Here is a 17849-nt window from a genome sequence, read left to right on the forward strand (position 1 = left end):
CTCTCTCTCTCTCTCTCTCTCTCTCTCTCTCTCTCTCTCTCTCTTCTCTTTCATCAAGCCAGAAGTCGGTCAAACGAAATTTGTTCAGTAAAGTTAAAATGATTGATTGTTGGTAAACAGATAACTCCACGCATGCGCATCTGACGACAACCTTCCCCTTAATGGAGTACAATAGAAACTTTGTTAATAGTTAATTGGGTTTTTTTTATAGAAAATAAAAACAAATGATTCCTTCTCCCTGCAGGATTTCAAAATACACGGAATTTATAAAATGCAATTTTTTGTTGACCAATGAATTCTAGTCCAGATCAGAATGAGTCGTCAACATAACTATTTGAAATTACGCAGTATAGGGGGGGGGGGGCTGTCGAAAAGTGGAACACCAAGCATTTCGACAGATTTTTTTGAAATCAAGCAAGAAACCTTTAACCCTCTCAGGCCTAAACCCCTATATATAGGGGTAGCTCTGGTAATTTACCACAAGTCAGGCTGGAATGGTTACAAAAGGAGCAAAAAACAGCTAGAATGTCTTGAATCAATACTTACGGCAAAGGAACTTAAAACCCTAACATAGTCTAAAATAGCCCTAAATAAATTATATGATGAACTTCCTTAAGGGTGTTCGGTGTCGTTTGGGTTTCAACCGCGGCATATTCACTGACTTTGAACATAATAATTCACATTTTGCATGGGAAAGAAAATTGTTTTTCATGTAGAATAGATACTGCAGGTTGCTGACCATCATTATATGAATGTTGTATTGTATCGACTTCCTTTCATTAATAACTTTTACAGAAACTCGATTTTTATAATTTTCACGATAAGCTTACAAACATCGAACGACGTATAAGAGTTTGTTGCTTTCTTATATTATAAACTTAGGAAGAGGAAATTGTTTTAGTTACCTCGAAAAGATTTTACAACATGAAGTCGCAAGAGTAGGACTGCGCATGCGTTATTGGCTCGATGAGCACTTGGTGAGCACTATCTTATCTACGCAAACATGGTGAGATGATATCTAATGTATCAGGAACGTTTACATAGACGGTTACCGTCACGGCGAGAACAAGGCACAATATGTATGCCAAGGAATAGTGGTAGATATGGATATATTTTAAATGATTTTAACAAATATCAGCTACCTGCCTACCTTCGTTTTAAACATGTTTTCGAATAGGATAGGAGAGACAGGTTGAAGCAATTTATCAAACACAAAATGCGACACGAGTGAAGAAAAGCGAAGGCTTGGAAAGTACGTTTATGCGTAAGACAAATGGGATTCATATGTAATACGAAATAAACCGCTTTTTAGTACCTTATGTTACATATTGTTGTCGGCGTACGATAAATGATGAAAAAAGAGTGTTTTTTGGTTGAAACAAGATATATCAAAGAGCGAGAATTTCTTTGACGTAGATTTGATTTTCTTCCCAAGTCGTAATTCACCATTCTTAGCTCAGATTATCAACATCGAATACATCATGGAATAGCTTTGTGTGATAGATTGCCCTAGAGTCTTATCTCACATATATATGTTACAGTAAAATTTGTGTGGAATGCATTGTGATGCGTTTTTCATTTTGACTAGTGATCATCGTGAGTGGAATAATCTCCCACATATTCTCGATGGAATATGCATATACATTTATTGTACAAAGACAAGCTGTACATACGTGATGCTGTGGGTGCACCGGTTCGCTCCGCAGGTGTAGCGTCCGTTCCGTGAGTCTGCGCACGCGTCGCGGAAGAGATAAACAAGTTCGTTGCAGATGGTACGGAGACAAGCGTGCACAGTGAGATAAACTCGCGCTGGCAGCGGACATACAGATATCTACATCACCTCAAAAAAGTGGCGGGTAGCTCAAACACGGTTCAATATGAACAACATCGCGAAATTTGATGTCATTATAAGCGGCCTCGGCCCTGTCGGAGCTGTTACAGCCAATTTACTGGCCCAGTATGGTTTGACCGTGGCAGTGTTTGAACGAGACTTTGAAATATACAACCTCGGCCCACGGTGAGTTGTGATTACATTGCCATACCGCTATATAAACTTGCCACCACGTATCAATGCATGTTTTGCGTAATTTCCAGTCAGTGTATTCATGTTTTAATTTTTAAAATCGGTCATCTAACCTACCCCAGGCAGAGGTTTATAAAGGCTTATACCCCTGTTCTATATTGTATGTCAGCGTATGTCTGTCTACGTTTCCATGTATGTATGTATGTATGTATGTATGTATGTATGTATGTATGTATGTATGTATGTATGTATGTATGTATGTATGTATGTATGTTTGTAGATATATTTTTTGTGTATACATTTAATAAGATGTCTCCCCAGAGGAGTACAGTGTTCTATAATATATATATATATATATTATATATATATATTATATATATATATATATATATATATATATATATATATATATTTGGTGATCTATGCAGTACAGGCAGAGCGGTATAATACATGACTAACAGTGAAGCGGTAACTAGGCCTAAATCTTACCTAGTCAGATATAATCAGACAAACCCTCCATATAATAATACAAAACAAAAATGCCAAAATGAAGCGATGTAATCCAACGGAGAGAAAGGGATGTAAACACCGTGTCTATGGCAGGAGATATTAATTCCCTAGTGTTGCTCTGACGCGTTTTTAGTGCATCACCAGTTGAATATCACCGCAGGATGTCGCCGATTTAATTGGGTCACGGTGTAGAGAATTGCGAGCACAGATATTTCGCCAGTAGGACAATGTGAGATAGTAATGCCGTTTTCCGAAAATGCTGAAATCTTAAGTTTTTTATACTCTTTGTAATAATCAAACAATTTCATAATTATCACTGTCCTTAACGAATAAAATTTGTCAGACAGAAAGAGACAAGTGGCGTAGCTAAATTTGCCTGTTTTACTCGTAGCTTTCATACGAACTTATATATAACCCGAAGATCTAATTCGAATTTCCAGCAGCAACTTCCAAACATTTTAATGGTAATTTTGCATGTTTTCTTCCGTATACAATTATTTTTAGAGTTAGTAAAATTGACTTGGCCGTTTGTTGCGTCGTTAAAACCTGTTGAAGCGTAACACCTTCGCGGAAATAAAACACATATACTAAGAGCAAGATGACGTATGCTCTCTTATTTCTCCCATTAAAAACCTAAGGCTTTATCATCAAGGATTGTCAATGACACTTTATAGATACACAGGCAAGCCAAGTGCTCCGCTTCGATGTGTAATCAGTCAAAGCAATATTCACAATGAAAACAAAAACGCATCTGTACGAATTCATACTAAAACACACAGCGAGATAGTGTCCTTACTCTCCTAAATTAACCCAATTTGAAAATATCAATCTTTGAAAAGAACACCACTGGGACAAAGGCATGTCATCGCGACGACACAGAGAGATATCAAATCCTCTCGTTAACAACATCCATCGACTACGAAACATGGTTAAGTCGATCAAATGTCTTGGGCTCACCGCAGGGAGGTTTTTACATCGCTGTTCAAATGGCAGGAGGTGATGTCTTCAAGGTTAGATATGAATCACTCGTGTGATAAAAGCGCTTCTCTTCGTCTTCACGGTCACCGATTCACCCTGGAGTATCATATTTTAACTGTAAAAGTTTTCAGGATTAAATTTAAACCATATTATAAGACACGATAATGCTTGTATCTATGGCGGCAAGGCATACAGCCAACGCATTTCGTGAAGTCTTTTGAGCTTAGCTGTGCTCGTTATATACGTATTTGTACATCTTTATTGGCTTATGTTGTATGCGCCTAGAAAGTGAAAGACTTCAACTTTTGTTTAAACTTTACTCAAGAAATCTTCCAACCATACTCTTTAAAAGTCAAGAATAAATCACCGTGCAAATTTTGTTGCTAGGGAAACAAATAACTCAAGTTTTACCGATATTTGAAATTCAAAATAGCCGCTATCCCTGTGTTAACGCTATGAAGAAAAGTAAAATTTTCGATATTCGAAGAACGAAGACGGTGAAATTTTTTCTTACACCAAGAGCTTTAAAATGAGTCCCAACAAGTGGTAGATCAGAAAAGATTGTAAAATTTAAGAGTCAGAATTTCTGTCCCCGAGGCGCGTTCTACGTTTAAGAATAAAGTTTCTTCGGTTTGAACAATTGCCCATGGACCCTTCTTTAGGGCTTTGGCAAAACACAATCTCAGTTACAGTAACGCTGCGCTTTTTGTCGTCTCAATATTGCAGAGAAAAGGAACGGCCTTTAGTTGACATTTTCAAATATCAAGCATCCAGTATTCATTTGGCAGCTCCACTGTTCTCATTTCAGAAATCCAAATCCATTCTGTGCTCATGATATTAAACTGAATGTCGGTCGACAATCTAGCAATACCGCATTTTTCTAATGCAGGCAGCCCAAACTCACTAATTTTGTTATATATACGTTCTACTGTCATGAGTAACCTTTACCACACACTTAGTACGTTCATTAGAACAGCGAGTTGCTAATAGACGGAGGGTAATAACGTAGGATGGGAAGTTGAGGAAAATGTCAAATGGGAATAGTTTTGCACGTTCAACATTTCGTGTTTGTAACATTATTGGTTCAGATTATTGATAGTGAGATGTTATCGCTACCTGCAAATCAGCATATTGTATGGATGGATGTCGTCTATTAAAAGCTGAATTATGAGTCAATAAGAGATAAGAGACATATCACATGATATATCGTCACGATAATGTATAAGGAAGTACAAGCTTTTATTGTTAGTAGTCAGACAAGGGAATATATCAAACTCCTAGAAATATTTATCTTTTTGCTTTACTTACAGTCAACATAGCTACAGTTCAATATAAATCTAAAGATTTCAAAGAATGACTTTGTCCGCTGGGGCCAAGAAAAATAATTCGTTTTTCATCCTCGCGCGCCTCAATTCAGACCCGCCGCGTCAATCTTTTTTTTCTGCTCATGAGAAAATAAAAAAAAAATAAAGGCAAATACGCGACGATAGTGCATAACACAGTGCTGTATAAAACAGAGCTGTAAACAAAATAACTGACACTAACATTCGTTCAGAACGGTTCACCAATGTCACTGTTATATTAAGCTGTCAACTTGAAAACTCAGCATCATTTTTGCAATATGTCGAGGATGAGAAACAAAATTTTTATTTTTCCTTGCCTAAGTTTGGCCTTGTTTGTAGACCGATGTGTGATTCTTTCAATTGATAACTGTGTATGCACCTAGTAGATGCTAAGAAATGGACTAATTAATCTGTGTGATTGTTTGTTTTGAGTTTCCATGTACGCAGAAATTGAATAAATTTTGCGGTTAATTGCTTGTCACTACAGTCAGTTACGACGGCGTTTAGCGCTGCGAACAAGCCAACCTGAAGGCTGAAATCTTAATCAGAATTGCCACCCGACGGCGTTCAACCACACATCACAACATGCATGCGGTATGGTTTCTGACAGCTGCCTGTGACAGCGAATAATCCACATGGTCTACAATGAAATCTCACTCTAAGAGGTCACGCTGATTGCCGAGGAATACAATAGTGCATACACCATCTGTCGGGTCAGATTTTTCTTTCCGAAACATTTCTCGATACCCGAGGTCGAATGTTTTACGTTGATATTTTACGATTTCAAAAACCGGTTAATAGACGATTTAAATTGAACACGTCCTGTAAATATATTTTTGCTTGTAACTTATAGATAGAATTTATTGATAATAATAGATGTATACCCGACAGTTTTGGTCTATTAATCTCTTAGCGACATTGGATGATAAACGAAACAGTGTTTGACCTCTGAACCATTTCCGTACACGAAAGGTTGGAGATACTGAAATCCGACACGAAAATATGATTTGAACTTCAGCAAAACACGATAAACTCCTGAAATAAGTTGCATTAAGTTTTTTTCTCACAAAGATATCAAACATGAACAGCGATTGGATATCACGCTTACGAAATTTTTACGGCGCAATCGATCATTCTGAAATTTTATAACGTATTTATTGTCTTGCATTGTCAATTTTTGTTTGAATGCGTTTTCCTCATGTTTTTAGTATCGAACGCGACAAAATTATTAACATGTTTGTGTAAAAATCGTCTATTTTCGAAAAGGTTGCAGTCTGAGATCTTTCACAAGATCCATTTGGTATGTCAGGTTACCTTTTCAATATAAAACAACATATATGAACTTAATAGCTACTTTGCACAGGCTTCCTCAACTTTTGGAGATGTCTTGGACACGAAAGGGATATTAAGTAAAATTCAACTTAGCTAAAAAAGGATTATTGACAAGCAGTCGGCGATCCATAAACGCCGCGCACAACACAACATACTGAGCCGCCGAGAGCTTTAGAAGTACAAGTAAATGACGCAATTGCTCGGCTCAGTCCTGATCCATTGTTAATGTGCCACATCCGTTCTGACAGATAGATGAGCATTCTTGCTCAAGGAGACACCAGACCCTCTACTGTCAAGTTATGTGACAGTATAGAGACCCACTGACATCATACCAGTGACGTTGATCAGCTGTGGGTGATTGAGAACACTACACCGTATAAATATCAGTTCAGTGACCCATACAGAAAGAAAAACGGTTAATGGCGTGTTCCTTTTCCAGTTTCTCAAAGTCTGCGATATATGCGCACGACAACACTTATCGCTTTTGATCGGCTAGAAATCTTCTTCATGGAATGTTAAACACGCAAGTGTAGCTTCGATTTAGATTAAATTGCAAAATACGGTTCTTCATTCACATTAAAGTTATTGTTAACGTTCAGGGATCCCATACATCAAGTGACGTCAATCCTTGAGATGAGATACACAATGTCGTCTGCATATTTGCCTCCAAACTTGTTCAGGTGGCCAGAAATCTTACGCAGCTTATGTGAGCAGTGAAGGCGCTTTATTATGCAAGATAGTTTTATCACACTCCGATCTGTAATACACACCTATGAATAAATATTCCGCGCTTCGTTTCTTGAAGAGTTGTAAGCCATTGCACGCGTTAGTGCTAAAGGAAACCTTCAAATATTATCTTTCATGACCAAGAATAGAAAGCAGAATTAGAATGGAAATTAAGAAGCACTGTTCAACATTTTAAATTACAGACTGAAGCAAATTGCCTCGGTATTTACTGGTACTTGAAATTCAAGATGGTTGCAATTCTCTGTGTTACCTGCATCATGGGAGTAATTAAAATTTTCATTTCCATTCCACACGTTCCGAAATTAGACTAGGAAAGAGTTTGCATTAACAGAGCGATGTTTGGATTCCGAATATTGAATGGTGCTCTTTAGCCGTACTCTGCCTAAATATCTTGATAGATGGGGGATGTGATCTGAACTTTCATCGTAAGAGTAAATCGGAAATCAAATTGATCGCGCAGTGCACGTTGATGAATGTGTTCATTAGGATCAAAATTAAAATTAACGTAGTACGTGCCTCTTATTAAAAGGCTAACTTTTACTCACTACACCGTCTAATAAAAATCGGGAGTCCCCGTGTAAAATTTGGTACAAGAGAAACAAATTACCAAATACTTCCCTAAACTTGAAATTCAAAATGGCCGACACCCCTCTGTGAACTCCACGGGGAAAAATTAAATTTTCAATTTTACACAAAGATAAGCCGAGCTTCAAAATGGTAACCTACAGATGACAGACCGAAAATAATACTAGTTTTGTAAAGGTTTGGAAGTTCGAAAATAGGCAAATTTTACAAGTGGTATAGCCACAAACTGATGACGTCAAATCGCGGTACACAAAACACAGACGCCTTGTAATTATGGCACTGTGTGTTGTGTACGGCGATTTGATGTCATCAGTTTCTGGCTATACCACTTGTAAGATGATGCCCGAAAATATGTCCCTGAAGTGCATTCTACCTACCTTAAATTGTCAAAGTCCCTCCCACTGTGAACCATTTAGTAGAGGAAGACAGAAGAACATCTTGTCTTACTCATAAATTAGTCTAATCTTTTCTGTCAGTATTCGCATAAACCTCGCTGCAGCAGTAGCTCGCGATAATAAGTCATTTTTAATTGCAACGGAAGAGAAACGCGATTACCCGGGACTTGGGAATGGAGAATTAACAATGGATATTAACCCAGTGATATGTATTGAGATCCACATTTTATTTCAAAACGCATATTTTGATATTCATGTCACGTCTCTGCTTTGTTTTATTGAATAATGTCCCGGAGTGAATGTTTGGCCGAACTTGAAATATGGGTTGTTGCTGCTGGGCTTGGCGTTGGATATCAACTATTGACAATGATGACGTCATCGCTTGATTTACATGATATCTTCTCAGTCGGCATTCAATTTAACTATTCCACCGGTATACACTGTGTTGTTTCGACAGGTTCAGTTTATCCATTAAAAACGCAAGGTTTGCATTCCATCTGCGCGAAATTTGTGATGGTAAATGTATAAGCGTCAACACCGATTGTGTATACAACTATACCCCATCTTGTAAAATCTGCATTTTCCAGATGCTAATTTGGGTTACCTTCCAGGTGGTAACATATATTAAAGCCACCGTGCATTTTCAAACGTTTCTCGCACCGAGTTAAAAAGCTAGACTACCTTACTCAAAGCGAACAGTGCGGCGGAAGGATACTCAGAGATTCGCCAGGTGTGACATTGAGGACGCATCACCTCACACGGAGGGCGCAAAGCCGTACGTTTTGCCCGGCAAGCGACAGGTACAAGGGAACTGCATCTACCAGTCATATCAGATGGAAGTTGTCGAAAGAGAGTCCTATCGATCTTAATAAAATGTATCAGAGAGTGAAACCAATGTTACGGTCGTCTGTTATTATTTTGAAAGCTTGAGTGCGTAAGAAATGTACTCCGAATGAGGTCGACAAGCCTCGTACTCATGTCCCTTCGGAAGACCTTTGTTTGCGATGCGAATTATTTGTAGTGTCTGTGGGACTTGAGAGCTATAACGGTTGTGATGGGATCTTGATAAAACTTTCATAGTTTCACGATTTGCGTCATAAAATATTAAAAAGTAATTGATACGCATGCGTGATTACGTGAAGGGAATGTGCATAAATCTTAGATATCCAAATTGTTGCGTAACATGGTTGTGAATGAGAAGATAGTCGAAATATTTTCTTCATCAGCTTCTTGTCACATAATCTTTTAATTTGTAATTCTTACAGGGCTCAAAAAGTAAATCGATATAGGGTATAGATCCACCTCGGGGACAGATATTCGGACTCTCAAATTTTTTCAATACTTTTCTGGTCTACCGCCTTTTGGGGCTCATTTTAAAGTTCTTGTAGTGAGAAACATTTTCGCCGCTGTAGTTTTTCAAAAATGGAAAATGTGGTTTTTCTCCATAGAGTTGACACTGGGATGGCGGCCATTCCAAATTTCAAAAAACGGTAAATATTAGGCGGTTTGTTTCTCTAGTACCATACTTTGCGCGGTGACCCCCGATTTCTATTCTTGAATTGGTGAAAGAATGGTTGAAAGTTACATCGAGGACAAGCTTGGGCAGACGTTTGTGACTTTCACTTTCGAGGCGCATAGTGGAATACGCAACGCTTGAAATGCACTCACGTCGCCCAGGCTTGCTGCTACCAGCAGATCACTGATACCCCCTTGTCACACTAACGTTAACCGAACAACTTATTCTATAGCGATAAGGCATTTTCAACGTGTCATTCACCGACTGTGTCCACGTGCGTATCTGAGCGACTTACTCATTTGACATTTAATGAATAGATTAAAAACGCGCCATTTCATTGCGAGTGTCTTTTCGCTAAGCTGGGAGTATTTTTGGTCGAGTGATGGCCATCGTTTCACGCAATACATACAGTTTTATTCTCTTCGCTGCACTCTGGTTTAGGGAGCGTTCAGTTATTATGGCCGGGGGTGGGCCGGCAAAGTCTTCCAGCGCATCAGTCAAAATAAGTGAACCCCCCTACCCATTGTACCAAAAAATTGATGACCACCCTTTCAAGATGACAAAAATTTCATGACCCCCCCCCCCCAACATTGCAAGAGTAAATTAGCTGCACACACAAACATCTCAAGAGTATGAAGCGATAGAATCCCCCCAAAAAAGAGCTTAGATTTTTTCAAATGACCTTCCTTACAAACTCAAAAGGTGTTAATGCTCAGATTTCCCATTCTGACTCGCTATAATTTTGAAATTACCCCTCAAAGGGGTTGGACAGAAATTACTGGTGGATCGCAATATTTTTGCGCAAGCGTGTGTGTACATATTTTGATATTTGGATTTAATTAAAAATCAGCTGTTGATAATGTTGATTCACTATACATGGTATACATATATTTTCTCATACATCTATGAAGAATCTATGTAATACTTTCTCAATGCAAAACTATATCTATGCATTTATAGATATTTGATAATTTACATAAATGTACTTAAATGAAATAGGGCTGTTACAACTGGCATGTGGACAAAAAGTTTGACCTTAGAATTTCACCAAAAATGTTCATCCACTATACATGGGAGTCAATGATAAAATTGTGAATAATTTTTTTCCAATGAAAAACTTGGTACACTTGTGCATATACAGACGTTCAATTATTAACATAATGTACTTGATTAGAATATGATGGTTAAAGGTGCATATTATGTGTACAAGAAATCTGATTATGGAATTTCACTGAAAATGTTCATCCACTATACATGGGAGTCTATGAGGAAAGTATGAATAATTTTTTTCCAATACAAAAATAGGTAAACCCATGTATTTATGTACTCTTGATTATTGATATCAATGTACTTGATTAGATGTGGGTGGTAACAAATGGATGTGTTCGCCAGAAATTGGATTTTGGAATTATACCAAAATGTAGATTCACTGTACATGGGAGTCTATGAGGAAAATATGAATAATTTTTTTCCAATACAAAACTATCAAAATCTGTGTATTTATAGACATTTGATAATTCATTTTAAAGTACTTAAATAGCCTCGGACGGTTAAAGGTTGATATGTGTGCAAGAAATTAGATTTTGGAATTTCACCGAAATGCTGATTCACTATATATACACTGTAGTCAATGAGAAAACTAAGAATAATTTTTTTTACAATGCTAAACTAAATTAATTGTGCTTTTATAGGTGTTTGGTAATTGATACAAATGTACTTGATTCAAATAGCGTATTTAAAAGTTCAGATGTGGACAACAATTATGATATTGGAATTTCACCTAAAAGTATTATTTAACTTTTCATGGTACTAGTAGTCTCAGTACAGGTAACTGTTAAATAATTTCCCTGACAAAACTTGCTATATCTCTAATATGTAAGTAATAGGAATTGTTCATTGCCCTCAGTGCAGTGAGCTTGATTTACAATAAGACAAGACTCAGAGTTGTCAAGTCAAGATGTTCATGTGACAGATAATTATACTTTTGTTCAGATTTACAGAGAATTACTTCAGAGAATGAAATCATGAACGAATCATTTTTATCTCGCAGAATATTTTGAACACTGAAACTGCTTTTTGACGGGACGGATACTTGTGAAAATTAAGTAACCCCCCTCTGAGCTGTTTGAAAAATACATGACCCCCCCCTTGCAGTTTTCAAATTTAAGGTGACCCCCCCCCCCCGGATTTGCCGGCCCACCCCCGGCCGTAATAACTGAACGCTCCCTTATGTTACGATATCGCATTGAGACAGCGTCCTTACATTAAATATACACTGTATAAGTAGAAAGACCACTTCTCCTACTACTGACACCCACTCATGTAATGTTGAGTTTTGATGACAGGGTATTCACTACCATTACTTATACACTATATTCTACAATAATACCAAACACCGGTGACTTTATTCACGGTGTTCAGTACGTGTAAGTGTGTGGAAATTCCTTCTCTGCCGTCACAAGACATGCAGCATATATCATTTTGCCATTTACATTGACATTGTCTGACGAAGATCCTTCACTGTTCTGGAAAGAAATGTTTGCAACACAAATTATATCTCTGGGGTGATTTACCCAACTATCTGCACGGCATCTCTCTCCTTCCACCCAGCATCTCTGCTTCTCTTTCTTTTCCAGCGTTCAACTGTCCCCAATGGCATGTAGATACATCACCTTATATATATACCTTCAAAGTATTTCTCCATCCTGTTTGCACTACGCCATCTTGTCATTTGAATGCCTCTAACCCCGCTTAGTGATCCGAGTTGGCTGATTTTCTCTTTATACCGTGATAATGATTTTAGGGACGGGGGATCAAACCTCGTGCTTGCATTTGCTACCCCATGAATTAAAGACTCGTTGATACTTCTTTGTTCCGAGAAAGCACTTTTACATGAACTAGGTAACCCTGAAAATGTATGTTTTGTTTTCATCTAGGATCATTTTTAACGTTAATTATGTGCATATTCCTTGCAGGGCCATCGCCATTGACGCGGAAGCCATGATTGTTTTCGGGATGGTGAGTATGTATTTCAAAATGTCAGCCGACACGATAACAACAGATGACATTTACAATGCATATAGCGGCACGACGTACTGTCCGCCTTTGCTAATTATCTTGGAGAGTCCGAGGTCAAGATATACCTGATTGCATGTACCGGTAAACCGAGAGCTATATTTGTACTCAATCAAAATTTGATTACGACAAACAAGACTTAGGGAATACTCTCCTCTGGCGGTGCCAGCGGGTAAACATGACTGCAAAGCTGGTTAGTTAAAGGTACACCTTCCTGAATACAGAACGATGTTTGCTTTCAAACAGAAAACGAGGTTATCCTCTTTCAGTATTCAGATCGCGTAACACTATAATCGGCTATTCTGTACTTTCAGCGTTCGTTATACTGTCATTTATTCTCAGCCGGAGGCAGCACAGGCGTACGGAATGTTTCCTAATCGTCGTCGGATGGGAAGTGACTGACACTGTACTGTGAGGCCGAAGGACGAACCTCGGTACTGTATAAGAATACAGTACCGAGGTTCGTCCTTCGGCCTCACAGTACAGTGTCAGTCACTTCCCATCCGACGACGATCTAGGAAACGTTCCGTACGCCTGTGGAGGCAGTAGGTATGTCGAGTGTTGTCTCATTCGACGAACTGATGTACTGCAAATCTAACGCTAAGATTTAATCGAAGAGTGGCGATCTATCAGGCCGCATCGCCTGCTGTGAACTCTGGGTGACAGATCATTGTGTCGAGAGGGCCAGATCTAATTGATAAACGCGAAAAAGATCTCGGGTGATGGAAATGTTTACTCTCAAACGACTATCACAAGCATTATAATCGTCTCAGGTTTACTGAAATTAAACAGGAACACCTTTCTTTTGTATGTCATATCGCTGAATTTGATGAGTAGCTGAAACAATGAGTGAACAGTCACGGCGTACAGCGGCGGACGGTCGCGTTCTTGTATCCATACGCGCCGCTCATTACTTAAGATACGCATTGCCGTCAATTTACCGCCATGGTAATTCGTCTTGAGAAAAGTACAAACGCAGATAGAATGATTTAATGCTTTCGTATCTCCCAATGAGCTGCGGCTGATAAGATTTTTTCAAGTAAATGTTACAGGGATTACAAATTAAGGGATCTTCAACTAGATAAGCAGTCGTTGTGAAAGACCCTGGGTTAGCCATTATTTCACTGTAATCCCTAAGTTTACTAAAGTTTCCATGTGGAACACAGTGGTAATCAGAACTCGAGCCGTCGGCTTTCATGGACTGTACAAAGTTAATGCTTTGACTCCATCGAATATCAATCAGTCGACGATCTATCACTATCTTTCAAAATGCCATTTTCGGGGCAAGTAAAATCTCTAGGTTAAGTATCTCCTTAACGACTCACTTGTCACGTCCCTTTCTACGTCAAACAGACAATATATTGACATTATCGAGATTTGTTACTTCAATAGTGTGCAGCAATAATTACCGGAATATTCTTTACAATCACTTGGCGCTCAGAGTCCCCAACAATACGAAGATTCGCTCATTTTCTTGAGGCTGAATTAAGCATATAGTGGCCGCCTTGTTGCGATAAGTGCTATTTTTTATCACGAGGGTTATTTTCTTGTACGGAGAACATTATTATCTCAGTGCTGAACAAGCCAAGTCCGCCTCCGGGTTATTTCATCTAAACCATCTAATTGCGCATTGTCGTACCGTGAAGTCAAGTGCGGCTGACACATCTCACGTACACATAGATTGTTAATCACCCTACATGCTTTGTTCCACAAGCTGTCTTCAATATAACCTTGGTGAACGAACATCGAATTTCTTTTTCGTGCAAAGATGGAAACTCTCCCTGGAATAAAGCGATCATTAAATTTTCATTCGTGAAATATGTGTAATAATGAGCGTCAACTAAGTCGGTAAACGAAATTAGACTTTTCCTACTATAACATATATAGGGTCTTAGAAATGGTCTTGCCATGGAGGTAAAAAGATTATATAGTAACATTACATTGTCACTATGGCCAATTAACAAAATAAGATTAGGCTTGCATAAATGCCGAACTCTTGCCCTAGAGCAACTTTGTAAGATTAATAAAAGTTAATCACACATTTTCAAATCCGTACAAAATAAAATGTGCGAGAAGAGCTCAAACTCTCTGCGCGCACATGCATTTAGTCCACGAGCGTGATCTATATCATGAAATATGAAAGTTGCTTTAATGATACTGCGCGAATCATTACTTAATGTGACTCTTTGTGAGTGTCAAGCCTGCTCTACTACATCACTGCCAATGAGCACAGAATGAACGCATATGTTCTGTTTCCGAGGGCGATTTTTTGAATTGGGGTCAAAGATCAACAAGGAGACGATTTGTTTCACGAATTGCCGAAGAAGCTTTGTCATAAAACATACTCACTTAAACGTTTTAAATTTCGCATTTCGGTGCGCTCTCTCGACATTAAAGAATGCCCAAATTAAAAATAGCGAAACAATCAGGATAGCCTGACTTGTACATCAGTCTCTTTAGGAACTATTCATTGGTAGATGACCAGCGTTGTCATCTTCCGAGCCTTCGACTGCCCTTTTTGAGATGAGAACGTCTGATGTGCACTGATCTGTGAATATTACTTTGCGTCGAAATTTCTCCAAGTAGCACAACATCTTCAAGTCTAAAGTATTACCTAAACACCTCTGGCTTTAGGACCAAGCTTTCATGGGTTAATATTTTAGCGCTAAACCACCCACTTCCTATGAAGCATATCGCTGGAGTTTGCTTGAGAGTTACGTTAGAATGCCTTTGTATTTCTGCATCTGATGGCGTAGCTAGCTTTCTATACTTTGGATGCTGTGTCCATTGTGACCTGCTTCTTTCCATGTGGGATTTCCAGATGCATGAGACATTTACTGGATGATATGTTGTAGAAGACTCTACTTCCAACATCCATTGAAAAGTAGAATACAGAATATCATCTGTTTTCGCATTTAGTCAGCAGACCTTAGTATTTACATTTCTTCCTAGCATATGCACAGGCGAGGACCCCCATTGTGAGAACTGTTAACTCTATGGTTATAACGTTAAAGGCTGATAATCTCTTAATAAAACCTCAATCTCCCCCGAAATTTTTTTCTTTGTCTGTGATCGTATGGTCTAAAGCCGGTCATTTCTGCCCGTATGACAACAGAAATAACAGGACGTTTAAAGGGAGAGGTCGTCGGAACTGCGCTCAAAGCGCGTATGCGACCCATTTGACCAATGGAAAACACAGTATCAAAGATCAACAAGAAGACGATTTATTTCACAAATTGCCGAATGAGCTTTGTCATAAAACATACTCAATTAAACGTTTTAGATTTCGCATTTCGGTGCGCTCTCTCGACATTAAAGAATGTTGGCAATTAATGAAAAACATTTTCTCATAATGTACATCGTAAAATTTAAGGATTGCAGCTCTGTCGACGTTATGAATCTAGACATCTTGCATGAAACATATTGTCTGTAAACAAGAAAGTCGCACAGGCGCAGTTCCGTCGACCCCTTCCCTTTAAGAATATATCTGGTTCACTGAAATGAATGTCTTTATGGGTACATTTATTGAATGTTACAATTTAAACCCCCGTTAGGTGTTTCTTTAAATTTATATTCCAGCATTTTTGTTCTGTCTGTAACATAAAGTTTCTTGTTCTCATCATGGCGACACAGCCCGAATGTACTGTATGAACAGTATGTTTATTGTTGGCACTTGCATCTTTGTTGACATTAAGGTATAGTATGCGCCTCGAAAGTGAAAGACTTAAACTTTTGCTCGAATTGCCTAAAGGAATCTTTCAACCATTCTCTATCAAAATCAAGAATAAAAATAGGGGTCACCGTACAAATTTTGGTACGGGAAAGAGAAATAACCCGCAAGATTTACCGATGTTTAAAATTCCAAATAGCCGCCATCCCTGTGCTAACTCTTTGATGAAAAACAATTTTCGAATTTCGAAAAACTAAGGCGGTGAAAAGTTTTCTTTCACCAAGAACTTTAAAATGAACCCCCACAAGTGGTAGATCAGAAAAGAATTGCAAAAGTTTGAGAGTCGGAATATCTGTCCCCGAGGCACGTTCTACACATTGCACGTGGTGCCTCGTGTTAGGCTAATAAAAGCTAATAAAACTATACTGTGTATTTCCTAATCTCGTTTGACGAATTCGCAAAATAACCCAAATCTTGACGCCACGGTTATAAATAATTACTTCTCCTCGGTTCTCCACAGATGGGACTTGACGATTGGCTAGACTCCCACGTCGTGAAACCTTGCATCGGAGTGAGGACCGGCGTGCCACCGAACGGCGTGACTTTGCTGTCCGTCAAGCCTGAGAGACACAGCCTATACGGTCATCAGCGAATAGCGTTCTTCAATCAACCATGCCTGGAAAAAACCCTGAGGGACAACTTGGAACAGTATTCGAATGTCAAAGTGTATCTTGGACATGAGGTATGCACCGTTATAATATCACACACACGACTTGTCTTCCTTAGCTTTATAGACGCTTTTATAGACTATATAATGCATGCAACGGTGCACGATGTGAAAGAGACTATTCCTCTTTTCTATTTTAAATGCCTTACGGTAGAATGCGCCTCGGGGACAGATATTCGGACTCTCAAACTTTTACAATTCTTTTCTGATCAACCACTTGTTGGGGTTTATTTTAAAGCTCTTAGTGTAAGAAAAAATTTACCGTCTTAGTTTTTTTAAATTCGAAATTTTTATTTCCATAGAGTTAACACAAGGATAGCGGCCTTTTTGAATTTAAAATATTGAAAATATTGGTAAATCTTAGGTAATTTGTTTTTGTAGTACCAAAATTTGTACAGTGACCCCCGATTTTATTTCTTCTTTTTGAAAGAGAATTGTTGAAAGAATCTTTGAGTAAATTTTGGGCAAAAATTTAAGTCTTTCACTTTCGAGGCGCATACTACCTTAATTGAACTTCAATATTCCTGTACAAAATGAATCACTGTTGAACCAGTTATTTTGCAGAGTTAAGCAAATTCGGGGTTGAAAGATCAACGACCAGCCAGGGTAGACCGACGATACGATTAAAAATAAACGCAAACCATCAGACTCGATGACCTAGACATTTGATCAAAACCCAACGTTTGCACATGTTTGATGGATTCGCTCACCCTGCACAGCACTTAATGGCAATTACCAACATCCAGATGGTATCAATGAGTAATAAAAGACTTATTTCATCGTATTACAACATCGTACCTTAATTGAGACAGTGTTTACATTGGCCGTATGGGTCCCATATAACCTTCGAGCGCAGTCCCGACGACTGTATCCCTTGAACGAACATAATAAATTGAAGACTTTCTCTTCGTCCCCACAAATTGTAGAAAAAGAAAGTGTTCTATCATT

General features: G+C 38.4%; 1 protein-coding gene across 1 annotated transcript; it reads left to right on the forward strand.

Annotated features, from left to right (window-relative positions):
• Nucleotides 1-1677: 1677 nt before the first annotated feature.
• On the forward strand, nt 1678-17358 carry LOC139116334 (3-(3-hydroxy-phenyl)propionate/3-hydroxycinnamic acid hydroxylase-like). Its single transcript, XM_070678967.1, has 4 exons — nt 1678-2017; nt 12405-12447; nt 16695-16916; nt 17332-17358. The coding sequence occupies exons 1-4, from the start codon at nt 1878-1880 to the stop codon at nt 17356-17358; spliced, it is 432 nt and encodes a 143-aa protein (XP_070535068.1). The 5' UTR covers nt 1678-1877.
• Nucleotides 17359-17849: the final 491 nt, after the last annotated feature.

The sequence above is a fragment of the Ptychodera flava genome, chromosome 17 (genome assembly GCF_041260155.1).
Source record: "Ptychodera flava strain L36383 chromosome 17, AS_Pfla_20210202, whole genome shotgun sequence".
Lineage (NCBI taxonomy): Eukaryota > Metazoa > Hemichordata > Enteropneusta > Ptychoderidae > Ptychodera > Ptychodera flava.